The 12,208-nt window shown below is 35.0% G+C and overlaps 1 protein-coding gene across 1 annotated transcript in view; it reads left to right on the forward strand.

Moving 5' to 3' along the window:
* Positions 1–12,208, forward strand: part of CDH10 (cadherin 10) — a 169,029-nt gene that overhangs the window by 113,962 nt on the left and 42,859 nt on the right. Inside the window, exons 3-5 of the mRNA XM_081523424.1 lie at positions 4,161–4,455; positions 5,970–6,089; positions 6,516–6,683. Coding sequence (XP_081379550.1) covers positions 4,161–4,455; positions 5,970–6,089; positions 6,516–6,683 — 583 coding nt within the window. The remainder of the gene's footprint in view (positions 1–4,160; positions 4,456–5,969; positions 6,090–6,515; positions 6,684–12,208) is intronic.

Genomic DNA, 12,208 nt, shown 5'->3' on the forward strand with positions numbered 1-12,208 from the left:
TTTGATTCCCAGCTATCATGTTCAATTTTCTAATCCAACAGAAACTCCCCCAGTATGTGGTCCAATTACAAGATTTAATTTTCACTCTCTGTAGTATAAGTGAAGGTAAGAATCCTGCTGTGATTCATATTCCAAAACTGAGCTTTCTAAAAATTAAAATCTCACCATACTAGCAGCTTCTTTTTTGTATGTCTAACTGATTAGAAGAGCAGAACTGGTCTTAATGGTTCCCATCTTGCCTTATTTCCGTCTCCACTCTGAATCTATGTTCTATATTCATCCAGTGTTCTTTATGAGATATAAAATTTGTAAAATGCAGAAAAAAATACCCAGGTTTAAACCTCTACTCCTTCTTTACCATGAAACTTGTGTGATATATATTTAAAGAACTCCACTCATTCCCATAAGCTAGTTTAGGGACTCTCCTGTGCATTTCTATTACTGTGTTTGAATCCCCCATAGCATTAGGATGAAACTGTTGATTTCCTTTTAGAGAGACTTGATTCTTATGAGAGTAACTAAATATTTCTCAATTAAAATTGTTGAATGAATAGACAGTAAACATTGTAAATGTCTAAAAGACGTCACAAAGTTATCTGATGAGATGATTGATAATATCAATAATCTTTTCTTGAACTATTTGTTTCCCAGACAGAACAAGAAATACGCAATGCTTATATCTGTCATTTGGAAAATTGAAGCTGTATTGCACGTTCATATAATTGGAAAGTTTCCCAGCAGCTATGTGCATTTTCAATTACTAAAATGCTTCAATCTTGTGACTTTTTTTCCCTGGACAACACAGTCATATGTTACTTCTGAGAGCTGTTTTGTTAAACAAAGATATTTCTTATTTCTCAAGCTTACTTTGTTGTTTATGAATAGCTAAAAATGCAGTAAAAAAAGTATTTGTTACCTGACTTCTAGATCTTTTTTCTCCAAAGTACCTATCCATTTGAGATTTTCTTTTTTCTGTTATATCTGTAATAATGATGTTTTTATCCAGAAATCAGGAAAATGAAGTTTGATCCAAATTTAATGGCTAAATGATGATTACTACAAATAATTAACTGAAAAATAAACTGCTTTTATAGACCAAGCAGTAACCAGTAATGCAATACATTGGTGGGTGGGGGGGAAGGAATTAAATATTTGTTTAATTTAAACAATTTTGATGTCCACTTAAAAATACTTTCACAGGCAAGTTCATTGACATAAGCTCCTATAAAGCAAAATGAACTTTCAAATAAGGGAAAAGATTCTACTTTAAAGAGAATATAATCAGTGTAATATTTCTACAGGTAATTAGATAACAATTTTTGCTGGTTTAAGTAGAGAGCAAAAAAATAAAACCTATTTAGGTAAACATCTAATTCTATAATATTTTGCATAATTGAAGGATATTGTCTCCAATTTTTATTTCTCTAGGCTACAGGTAAGTATGCCTATTCTGATTAATGACTACATTTTATATGAGTATTAAAAAAAACAGAAACATGTAACCAATAAACTTATTTACAAAGCAGAAACAGACTCACAGACATAGAAAAAAAACTTATTGTAACCAAAGATGAAGGAAGGAGAGGAATAAATTAGATATATGGGATTAATAGATACATACTACTATATATAAAACAACCAACAATGACTTACTCTCTAACACAGGAAACTATATTCAATATCTTGTAATAACCTATAATAGAAAACAATAAAAAAGAATGTATAACCAAATTAATTTGCTGTATACCTGAAACTAAACTATATTGTAAACCAACTATGAAAGTGAAAGGAAAAGTCACTCAGTGTGTCTGACTCTTTGAGACCCCATGGACTATACAGTCCCTGGAATTCTCCCAGCTAGAATACTGGAGTGGGTAGCCTTTCTCTTCTCCAAGGGATTTTCCCAGCTCAGGGATCGAACCTGGGTCTCCCGCATTGCAGATGGATTCTTTACCAGCTGAGCCACGAGGGAAGCCAAGAATACTGGAGTGGGTAGCCTATCCCTTCTCCAACAGATCTTCCCAACCCAGGAAGTGAACTGGGGTCTCCTGCATTGCAGGCAGATTCTTTACCAACTAGGCTATCAGGGAAGCCCAAAACTATTTTTCAATTTTAAAAAAGACAACATGGACATGATGATGTCTAAGTAATACTACATGCTTTACCAAAACTTTGAAAATCCACACATTGTTTTTCTATTTCTTATCAGATAAAAAGCAAAATAAAAACTTAAAATGATAATCTCTTACTATAAATAATCAAACCATGATCCTAGCATTAAAAAAATGTTTATTGGTTGGGTGATACAGTTAGAGAAAAACTTACGATCCTTGTGTTTCACAGAGCCATGCTCTGCTTATCCTGTGGCTAAGTCTCTCCCTCCAGGGGAAGAATTCTGGGACAAGCAAGGGAGTTTTCATATCTGAAGCTTGCACATCCATCTCCAGACCATGCTCAAAGTACTCGGGACTCATTATTCCCTGCCCAAACATCCTTAAACGTGCTTCTAGATCCTGAAGAGTCCCTTCTCCAGGTCAGGCTGCCAAAGGCCAGATTTACCCATTGTTATATGAAGCTTTAATCCTGAGGCTGCTCCAGTGTGAATTTGTTAAAAACAGTATAGAGTCACCCCTCCACAACTGGGAGCTCAGTGTGTGTGAAAAGTGAAAGTGTCAATCATTTCTGACTTTTTGCGACCTCATGGACTGTATCCTACCAGATTCCTCTGTCCACGGAATTCTCCAGGCAAGGCTACTGGAGTGGGTAGCCATTCCCTTCTCCCGGGGACTTTCCCCATCCAGGAGTTGAACCCAGGTCTCCTGCATTCCAGGCAGATTCTTTACCATCTGAACCACCAGGGAGATTCAACCAATCACAGGTGGTAAAAATGGTGCACAGTCCACGGGTGGTAGAATCCACAGATGCTCAACCTATAGATACTGAGGGCTGAGGGCTTCCCTGCTGGCTCAGATGGTAAAGAATCTGCTTTCAATGAAAGTGACCCAGGTTCAATCCCTGGGTCAGGAAGATCCCCTGGAGGAGGGCACGGCAACCCACTGCAATATTCTTGCCTGGAGAACTCCACGGACAGGGAAGCATGATGGGCTACAGTCCATGGGGTCGCAAAGAAATGGACATGACTGAGTGACTAATACACACATACACAGGACTTCACTGTGCCATTTTATGTTAGGATTCAAGAATCCTCGGAGTTTGGCATCCACTGGGTTACTGGAATCAATCCTCCATGGATACTGCAGGGCAATTGCAGATGCCTGGCAATTTCCAAATGATACATGGGCTCCTGGACAATATTAGGACTGGAATGGAATGTGCACAGGGCTGAATCCACATGAATGCATGTAAAGCTCTTTGATGTGATGACTAGATTCTAGAAGATTAGTGTTGCTCTGTATTGCATTGTTTCTGCATAAAACTTGTTTGTGCTTGTTAAGAAGATAGATTTGACAAGGTAGGAAGCTAGATAGAGCATATATTATTTAACTGTTTATTAGCTTGATTTATATCTTTCAAATATATAGACTGGTGTTATATAGATATCTATTCATACTCTTGCTCTGAATTCTACAAATATTTCTTGGGGCAGCTGCTGTTTTTTGTATGAATCAAAGAAGGATGGGTAAGTTTTCTAATGTAGGAGCTGTGTCATGCAATTCTGCCTGTCCTGCAATCCTTAAGATATTGTGAATTCCCAACAGAAATATAGTAATTAATAATAAGTTTACAGGAGATAAACGCTGTGTATAATATGAGAGTAAAAGGATTTTCCATTCACAGCAAGAGATGAGAGCAGCAGTGTTTACATCAGCATATCAAGACTGATGACTTATGTCTTTGTCAGGAGTTATTTGCTTACAGAAATGGTTATCTACCAAGCTAAGCAAAGAAAGGAGCTGTGTTTGGTTTATTTTATTACTTTTTTCCACTTAGAATAAAAATCACACTGATATGGAAATGGCTAGTCCTATTGTTTAAAGTATATAGATGAGTGTGATCATACTTATTCAACTCTCATTTCAAGAACTAAGATAACTGACCCCATTATTCAAAGATGGGACTTGAGAGACCTTCTTTGAATTCTTTCTGCATTATGTACCTTTAGACATTATCATGGATATGCTCATTTTTATTTCCCCTAGCTGCATTCAGACCAAGATAAAGGAGATGGATCCCTCAAATATATTTTATCTGGAGATGGAGCTGGTACTCTTTTTATTATTGATGAAAAAACAGGTGACATTCATGCCACAAGAAGAATTGATAGGGAAGAAAAGGCCTTTTATACTCTACGTGCACAAGCTATTAACAGAAGAACTTTGAGGCCGGTAGAACCAGAGTCTGAGTTTGTGATCAAAATCCATGATATCAATGACAATGAGCCAACATTCCCAGAGGAAATTTATACAGCGAGTGTTCCTGAAATGTCGGTTGTAGGTGAGTTCATTTACAATGTTTATGGCGGCATTCAAAAAATATAAAAAATAGTTACCAAGAAATTCTTAGAATATTGAGGTCAATTAACTGAAGTCATCTTTGATTTCCTAAGAGTACATACTTAATTTTATGAATAAAAAATGAGTCAGAAAAAAGATTAATGCATTTTTCACCTCCTATGGGTTTGTAAATTTCTACAATATAATAAATAGACACTTCCCTCAAAAATCCAAGAAAATACCATTGAACTTCAGTAGAAAACTATGAAAACACAAATGTTTGTCACATGTATTTGGAAAATAGTTGTGTAAAATTCTGACTCCAAATATATTATAAGTACACTTAAAACACCATAAATGTAATCTGGAGTCTTTATATGTGTACTCTCATTGTAATTTGTCTAAAGAGTTTGTATTACCTAGATGACATGAACAATGAAATTAATTAGATCTTCTATTACTTCATATTAAATATTTTAAAATATTTCACTATAGCCATTATATATAAAACTTTCCTGATATGAATCTCTTATTCAAATGAACCAGTTAAAAATCAACAGCTAATGACAAATGGATACAGAATTACAAAATTAAGTTGCAGAAGCTGTGAGACAGAATGTGTGAAAAAACTGGAAGTATGACATTCAAGAAAATAGAATTTGCTTTTCAATAAATAAATAGAAGTTGTTGGTAGGCAAAGAAAATTAAGACTGATTTCATGTTTTTGTTAAATAAAGAACCACAGAAAAGTAAATATCAGGAAACAATGATAACATTTTTAGAGATACGTATTTGGATTTAGTAAAATAGATTCATTTCTCAAATGTAAGAGAAGTAAACTTATGAAGTCATTCTGATACATTTTTCTTGTAACAATTATAATAGAAAATGTCATACTGCTTTTCTCAAAAGCATTGCTCAGGGATTATTATTTAATATTTACTTCACTAAATCCCAAGGACTTTTGGCAATCACCTTAATATAAAGCCCTTTTATATATTTTGAACTTTATTAAATAGCTTTTAATAGTTTATGGGACTTGGGATCATCTTGGATTGTTTCTAAATTTAGAATTTAATCTATTCATAAAACTGTATTCTGGAGCAGATGTTAATTATTTTTATAGTTAATTAGTGGAGAGAGGGAAAGAAAAGCCTGCTTACTCCTTTGTGATTAGATATGCCCTTTACCCGAAACAAATCTATTATGTGAAAGTGAATTTAAATATCAAACCAGAGCATTTGTAAAGTGTCTGCCTTTACTGTAATCTGATACACTGTCAGCATTATCTATTACATGAATGAAATGCACCTGTTGGCCTAAATAAAATACCTTGTTCAATTCAAAGTTTACCTGTAATAACTCTCGCTATATGTTTTCATCTAAATTATATACAAATGTTTCTTTAAGAGGTCATTATTAAAGCCAAAAATCATTCAAGTCTTCCATGAAAACCAGTGCTTTTGCTCCTCCTTCTGGTACTGTGCAGAACTAAGCTGAATTTGGATACTTCAGGTACTTCTGTGGTGCAAGTCACAGCTACAGATGCCGACGACCCTTCCTACGGAAACAGCGCCAGAGTGATTTACAGCATACTTCAAGGGCAGCCATATTTCTCTGTGGAGCCTGAAACAGGTCAGGCATCATGAATCAGTGTTTATTTATTTAATAGTCTCTATGATCGTGATAAGTTTTAAAAAAAGGAACAACACCTTAACATTAATACTCACAGAAGAGTGATGATGCCACAATTAAAGATTTAAGAACTCAAAGTTGAATGATTGAGCAAACTAATGGGAATATACCTGCTTTTATATTTTTCCATCTGGGTTTAGGGCACTAGCCAGCATATATGACATTCTTTAGAAAATAGAAGAACCTCACAACTTGGAAAATATGTACTGAGAATCATTTTTATAATCTCTAGACAATAAAAAGCAATGGAGAAAACATTTTTGTCTTTCAAAAATCACTACTTTGGATTTGCAATTTGTGAGCTTAATCAAATAAGAATTGAGATTTTAATGACCATAATAAAAGTTTTCTTTTTTTTTCTTCAAGGTATTATAAGGACTGCTTTACCAAACATGAACAGAGAAAACAGGGAGCAATATCAGGTGGTAATCCAGGCCAAAGACATGGGCGGCCAGATGGGAGGCTTATCGGGGACCACCACGGTCAACATCACGCTGACAGACGTCAATGACAATCCCCCGCGTTTCCCCCAGAGTAAGCTTTCTTTAACGGCCTTTCTGCAGGGCAAAAGCTTTATAGTGAAAAAAGAAAAGAGAAAAAGCAACTGTCAATCATTTTATTTAAAACAGATTGAAATGTGCTACAAGGATGAAGAAAAAAGATATATATGCTGATGAATTCATTGTTATTAAAAGATAAAAATTAAATATTTCAAACATAGTTCTTTCAGAGACAGAGAGCTCTATGATCACAAACTCTCTCTGTGTGTATATATATATGTACCTATATTTTCTACGTCCGTGATTATCATCTAAGAACCATTTCTATCAGTTAGCAAAGGAAATGTTTTATTAAAAAAAAAAACTAAGTTATACTTTCACAATGAATGTGTTTATTTCTACTTAGAATTTAATAAGGATGATTCTAATTTGAGGATAAAATTTTTCAGTAAAATATCTAATTTTTCATATTATAAAGACTTAGCCAAAAAAAAAAGACCTAGCCAAAAAGAACTACATAGGAAGAACCTTACAAACTAATTAGACTTTCATTTACTATCACTGTGCTAGGCTTGCATGTGTTTGGAATAGCAATCTTACTAAAACAGTTTGTATTTCTGATTTATTTATAGATTTATTTTATGGTTTAAAATGAATCCTTCAAATTCTCGAAACAAGTCAGGAATAGGTTAAGAACCATTAGTGTCTGACCATATAATTACATTTGTTTATTCTCTTTTATACAAACTTGGTAGACATGCAGCTAGAGCAGATGATATTGGGTCTCAGAGGACATTGCCTAGACTCGGTCAATCTCCTGTTAATCTAAAAGACCTTTTGTTTCAAGATGGATTCTCACATTGTTAGGAAATGTGGAATAAAACAGGCTTTGGGATGATTTATGTTTTTAACATTTGCTGCATATTAACTTCTAAATTGATCTCCCAATTTTAGCTTTTTTTTTTTGCCTTACGTAACTTTGTGTTAAGGTATTAAAGTGTAAAAAGCAATAGTTTTGTGTGATATTTATATGTTTATACTAAAGACCATTACACAGAAAGAATTATAGTCTAAGAATTACTGTGTTGTTTTGACTCTTTAGAAGCATTTCACCTCTCTTCTTGTACCAGTTTTATCTAACTTTGATTATTAGTAGTGCATGATTTTAATCAAATTGTTTAAAATCATGTGTATTGAAAGATTATAAAATTCATATAGAATAATCTTGAGTGGACTAATCATATACTCCTGTATTTTTGATGATATTTTGTTAGATATTTAATTTATATGTCCCTCAGCCATTGCTGTTGTGGTGTTTGACCCAAAACACAGAGAGAAGAGTGTCTGCTTATGCTGTTTTCCAATTATCAGGCCTCAACTTCAGGGTAATTTTAGTATTGGCAGGGAAAAGAAAATCAAGAATAAATCTTTATGGTTCTTTCAGAACAGGCCTAAAGACATGCCCGTACACTAAAACTTAAATTTCACATTTTACATTTCTGACCACCTCTTAGCATGAGCCTCTTACCAAGAGAATAGAACACAAATCTGGAAAAACAAACTGTAACTAGCTGCACAATCCACAATTAGCAAAAGTATTTGTGAGAAAAGTATTTTGAGTAAAAGACGACCATTAAGAGGATTATTAAATTTTATTTTTAATGTTAATTAATTAATTTGGCTGCAGCGGGTGTTAATTGCAGCATGTAGGCTATTTCATTTGGGCACGCAGGCTTCTCTCCAGTTGTGGCCCATGGGCTTAGTTGCTCTGTGTCATGCAGGATTTTAGTCCCCTGACAAAGGATTGGACCCATGTCACCTGCACTGGAAGGTGGATTCTTAACCACTGGACCAGCAGGGAAGTTCCAGGATTATTAGAGTTTCAATTCCCAAGAACATATATGCACATGTGTCCAAAATACACAGCCTATTTAAAAATTATGCATTTGATAAACAAAGTAATAGATTCTAATTAAATGAAAAAAATAGACATTTGAACAAATTAAAATATCCAATAAAATTCATTGTATCATTTTTCTTCTACTACAATACCTTTATTAATTCATTCACTGATTACTTTGTTTTCTTTTGTTAAGTCATATTTTGTGGTTAGTATCTGGTAGGTGTATTACACAAGCCAGGATATAATAGTAATAGTGATAATAATAATGAAAAGAAATAGCATAACATGTTTTCTGAATAGCATTTTCATTTCACCATGTATCAAGTTACTTATTGACCTACTTTATTTTATCATAACTCATTGAGGTTAGTATCTGATCTCCATTCTACAAATGAGAAAATGAATGTTATAGACATTAAGGATGAACCGCAAGTAATGGCAGAGGTGGTTTGAAATTCATGCCCAACTCCAGATATACAACATAATATGTTAGAAGAAGTTTTAGAGTATCCTGTATCTTGTCTCGTTATTTTTAATTATAAAAGGAAATATAATTTATGGATTTTTATTTTCTCAATTATCTTTTCTCCTATGAATATTTGCAACCATATCTTACTATTGGGAACACTCAGTCATGGCAGTTAGAATGTTACTTGGTAGTCTAAGTTACCTCACTGAGGATAACTAGTTTTTAATTTCTCATCTCATTTCATTAAATAGCCAATATTTGCCAAGAGTTCCACAGGTTATGAAGACCTTCGTATGTAGCATATCGTTGACACTCACAAGTTACTTGTATACACACATTGTTATTATTATTATACCCAATATACATAAGACGTAAAGGAGGTTCAGAGTGAAAATAATAGAGAACAAACTAGTACTGCCTAATAAAAATAGAATGCAAACCAAGAATGTGTGCCACAAATTTTCTATCAGCCATACTTAAAAAATTAAAATAAGTGGGACATATTAATTTTGATCATATATTTTAACTCATATTATCCTTTAAACATATCATTAATATAAAACTTATGTTTTACATTCTTTTGTCACCATAAATCTTTGAAAAATCCTCTTTCATCAAGTATTTTCTAGTTATATCAAACTCAAGCCAGACTATGACATTTGCAATCAATAACTGCATGAGGGTTAGTGGCTTAACTGGTGATTGCTATATGAGACAGTTCAGCACAGACTATGGAGTCATTCTCATGAGCCCAACTCTGTCTTCTTCATTTGCAAGTTTTTTCACCTTGGTCCATTTGAATGACCTCTTAGTAGAAGGTGCTATTCCAGTGCCATTCCGTAAAACTGGACAGCAGTGCATACCCCGTGGAGTGGCAGGACTAAGTAAGTTTAAGTGTATGAAGTGCTTGACTCAGTGGCTGGCCGCTAGGGTGTTTATGTGCACAGTTACGTTAATGTGTGCAAGTACTGCTCTATTTTTTTATTATTATTCAATATTATAAAAGTAGGGTTAAAACTTAAACTTCCACGCAGCTTAATCCAAGTTCAATATTTTCTAATATGGTACATCTGTAGTAGATAAAAATCTCAGTCATTTGGAAGGAACAGAGACAGATGAAAGCCCACATGTCCTCCTTCATTGCTTATCTTATTTATTGTGTAGATCTATAAAAATCGTTCTCAATCAGAGACAGTTTTGTCCCGCAAAAGATATTTAACAACATCTTCAGACATGTTTGTTTGTCTCAGCTGGTCACTACTACTGGTATTCATTGGATGTAAGCTAGAAATGCTGCTAAACATCCCTACAAATCACTTGACAAAAAATTATCTGACCCAAAATGTCATCAGTAGTGAGGTTGAGAAACTTTGATATTATTTGAGGATCTCTTCAACTGAAATCAGAAATTCTTTTATATAAAAATATATATTGAGAAGCTCTTGTTCCAAACACTATTGTAAAAAATATATATATATATCCCTAGGATCTTTCATTAAAATGGGAGAGGCAGATGATACATAAGGAAAAAAAAAAGTTATACATACACAGTATTCGCTCAGTTCTGGGTAAAAAGAGAAACATGAGTGTTCCAAGGGGGGGGACGATAAGGGAAGATCTTGCTCAAGAGGTGATATTTCATCCAAACACTATAAAATGTAATAGTTTGCAGTGGTAAAGGATCTGCCTGCCAATGCGGGAGATGCAAGAGATGGGTTCAATCTCTGGGTAAGGAGGATCCCCTGAAGTAAGAAATAGCAACCCACTCCAGTACTCTTGCCTGAAAAATTCCATGGACTGAGGAGCCTGGTGGGCTACAATCTGTGGGGTCACAAAGAGTCAGACACAGCTGAGTGACTGAGGACACACACACACACAGAAAGTTGGGAAAGTCCTTTAAGCAAAGGAAACAGCATATGGGCAACTCTGAATTGGAAGTTGAATCATGTTGAATGGAAGCTGAATGTCAAGAAATGAAGACCAATGTGGTTGGGTCATACCAAACAACAAGAAGGTGGCTGGGAAAATAGATCAGCGAGCCCTGCACTCACAGAAACATTGGCAATAGTGAATTACTACTGGAATTGAAAAAAAAAAAAAAAAGAACAGCTATATGTGTGATCTAAGTTACCATTATGCTCTTGTGGCTTTAGAGGTATATAAGCATGTGAACTTTGGTAAGACATGTGCACCTTAGCACGGTACTAAAGAGAAGCAATGGGTTGGAAGGTTGAGGTGCACCTAAAAACTGACTTCCAAAAGGACTTTAGGGTTTTTCTCCAGATAGTAAATTGTATTTTCACTACCAAAACAATGCATCTGTTGAAATTATTCCAGAATCCTAGGTTGTTTCAATTTTAAAAACAATTAGTGAAGAAAAAAAATATTGCTTTCCTTCCAATGATAGGCACAGTGCTTGCAATTAAGAGTATGATGGTTAATAAGTTTTGTTACCAGAAAGGGGATTTTTTTCAGGGCCTGAGAGCAGGCTGTTGACTAACACTTGGAAATGAATTGTCTGAGGAGACAAACGTACTGACAAAACAAAAGTCTATTGGGAAGAGGCCCCAGGTGGAGAGCAGCAGGGGAAAAGGAACCCAGGAGAACCAGAACCGCTCTGCCATATGGCACAGTCTCAGATTTTATGATAATGGGGTTAGCTTTCCAGGTTGTCTCTGGCCAGTCATCTTGCTTGTCCCTGGTGGTGCATGCATCTCAGCAAAGATGAGTTTTAGCTTCAGGGTTTCTGGGGGGTTGACAGGACATATTAGGAGCTGGCATCTCTCCTTCCTTTTGGCCCCTCCCAAATTCTCTTAGTTTTCCACAGCAGCACCCTGATTTCTTATTGGGATCTCCCGTGGTGAGGCAGTTCACGCAAGCAGTTATTATTGTACCTGACCAAGGCAGGTGTTTTGGGATGTTAACTGTTCTCTAACATCTTGAATCCTGATTACAAGCGGCTTAGTGTCTAGCAGGGGAGAGAATATTTCAATATGAAATGATACGTGTGATAGTGTGATAAGGGCACTTGGGACAGAATGTAATGAGCGAACAGAGGAGCAGCACTTTTCCAAACAGAGGGGAGGAGAACTGAGAGCATCCTTTACAATGCAAGATAGTTTTGAGAGAATTTATCTTTTGATATAAACCCTTTCTTCGAACTACTACAAGCCATAAGGGCAGGAAA

The sequence above is a fragment of the Giraffa tippelskirchi genome, chromosome 8 (assembly GCF_054371585.1).
Source record: "Giraffa tippelskirchi isolate mGirTip1 chromosome 8, T2T-mGirTip1v1.2.pri, whole genome shotgun sequence".
In the NCBI taxonomy this organism is placed as follows: domain Eukaryota; kingdom Metazoa; phylum Chordata; class Mammalia; order Artiodactyla; family Giraffidae; genus Giraffa; species Giraffa tippelskirchi.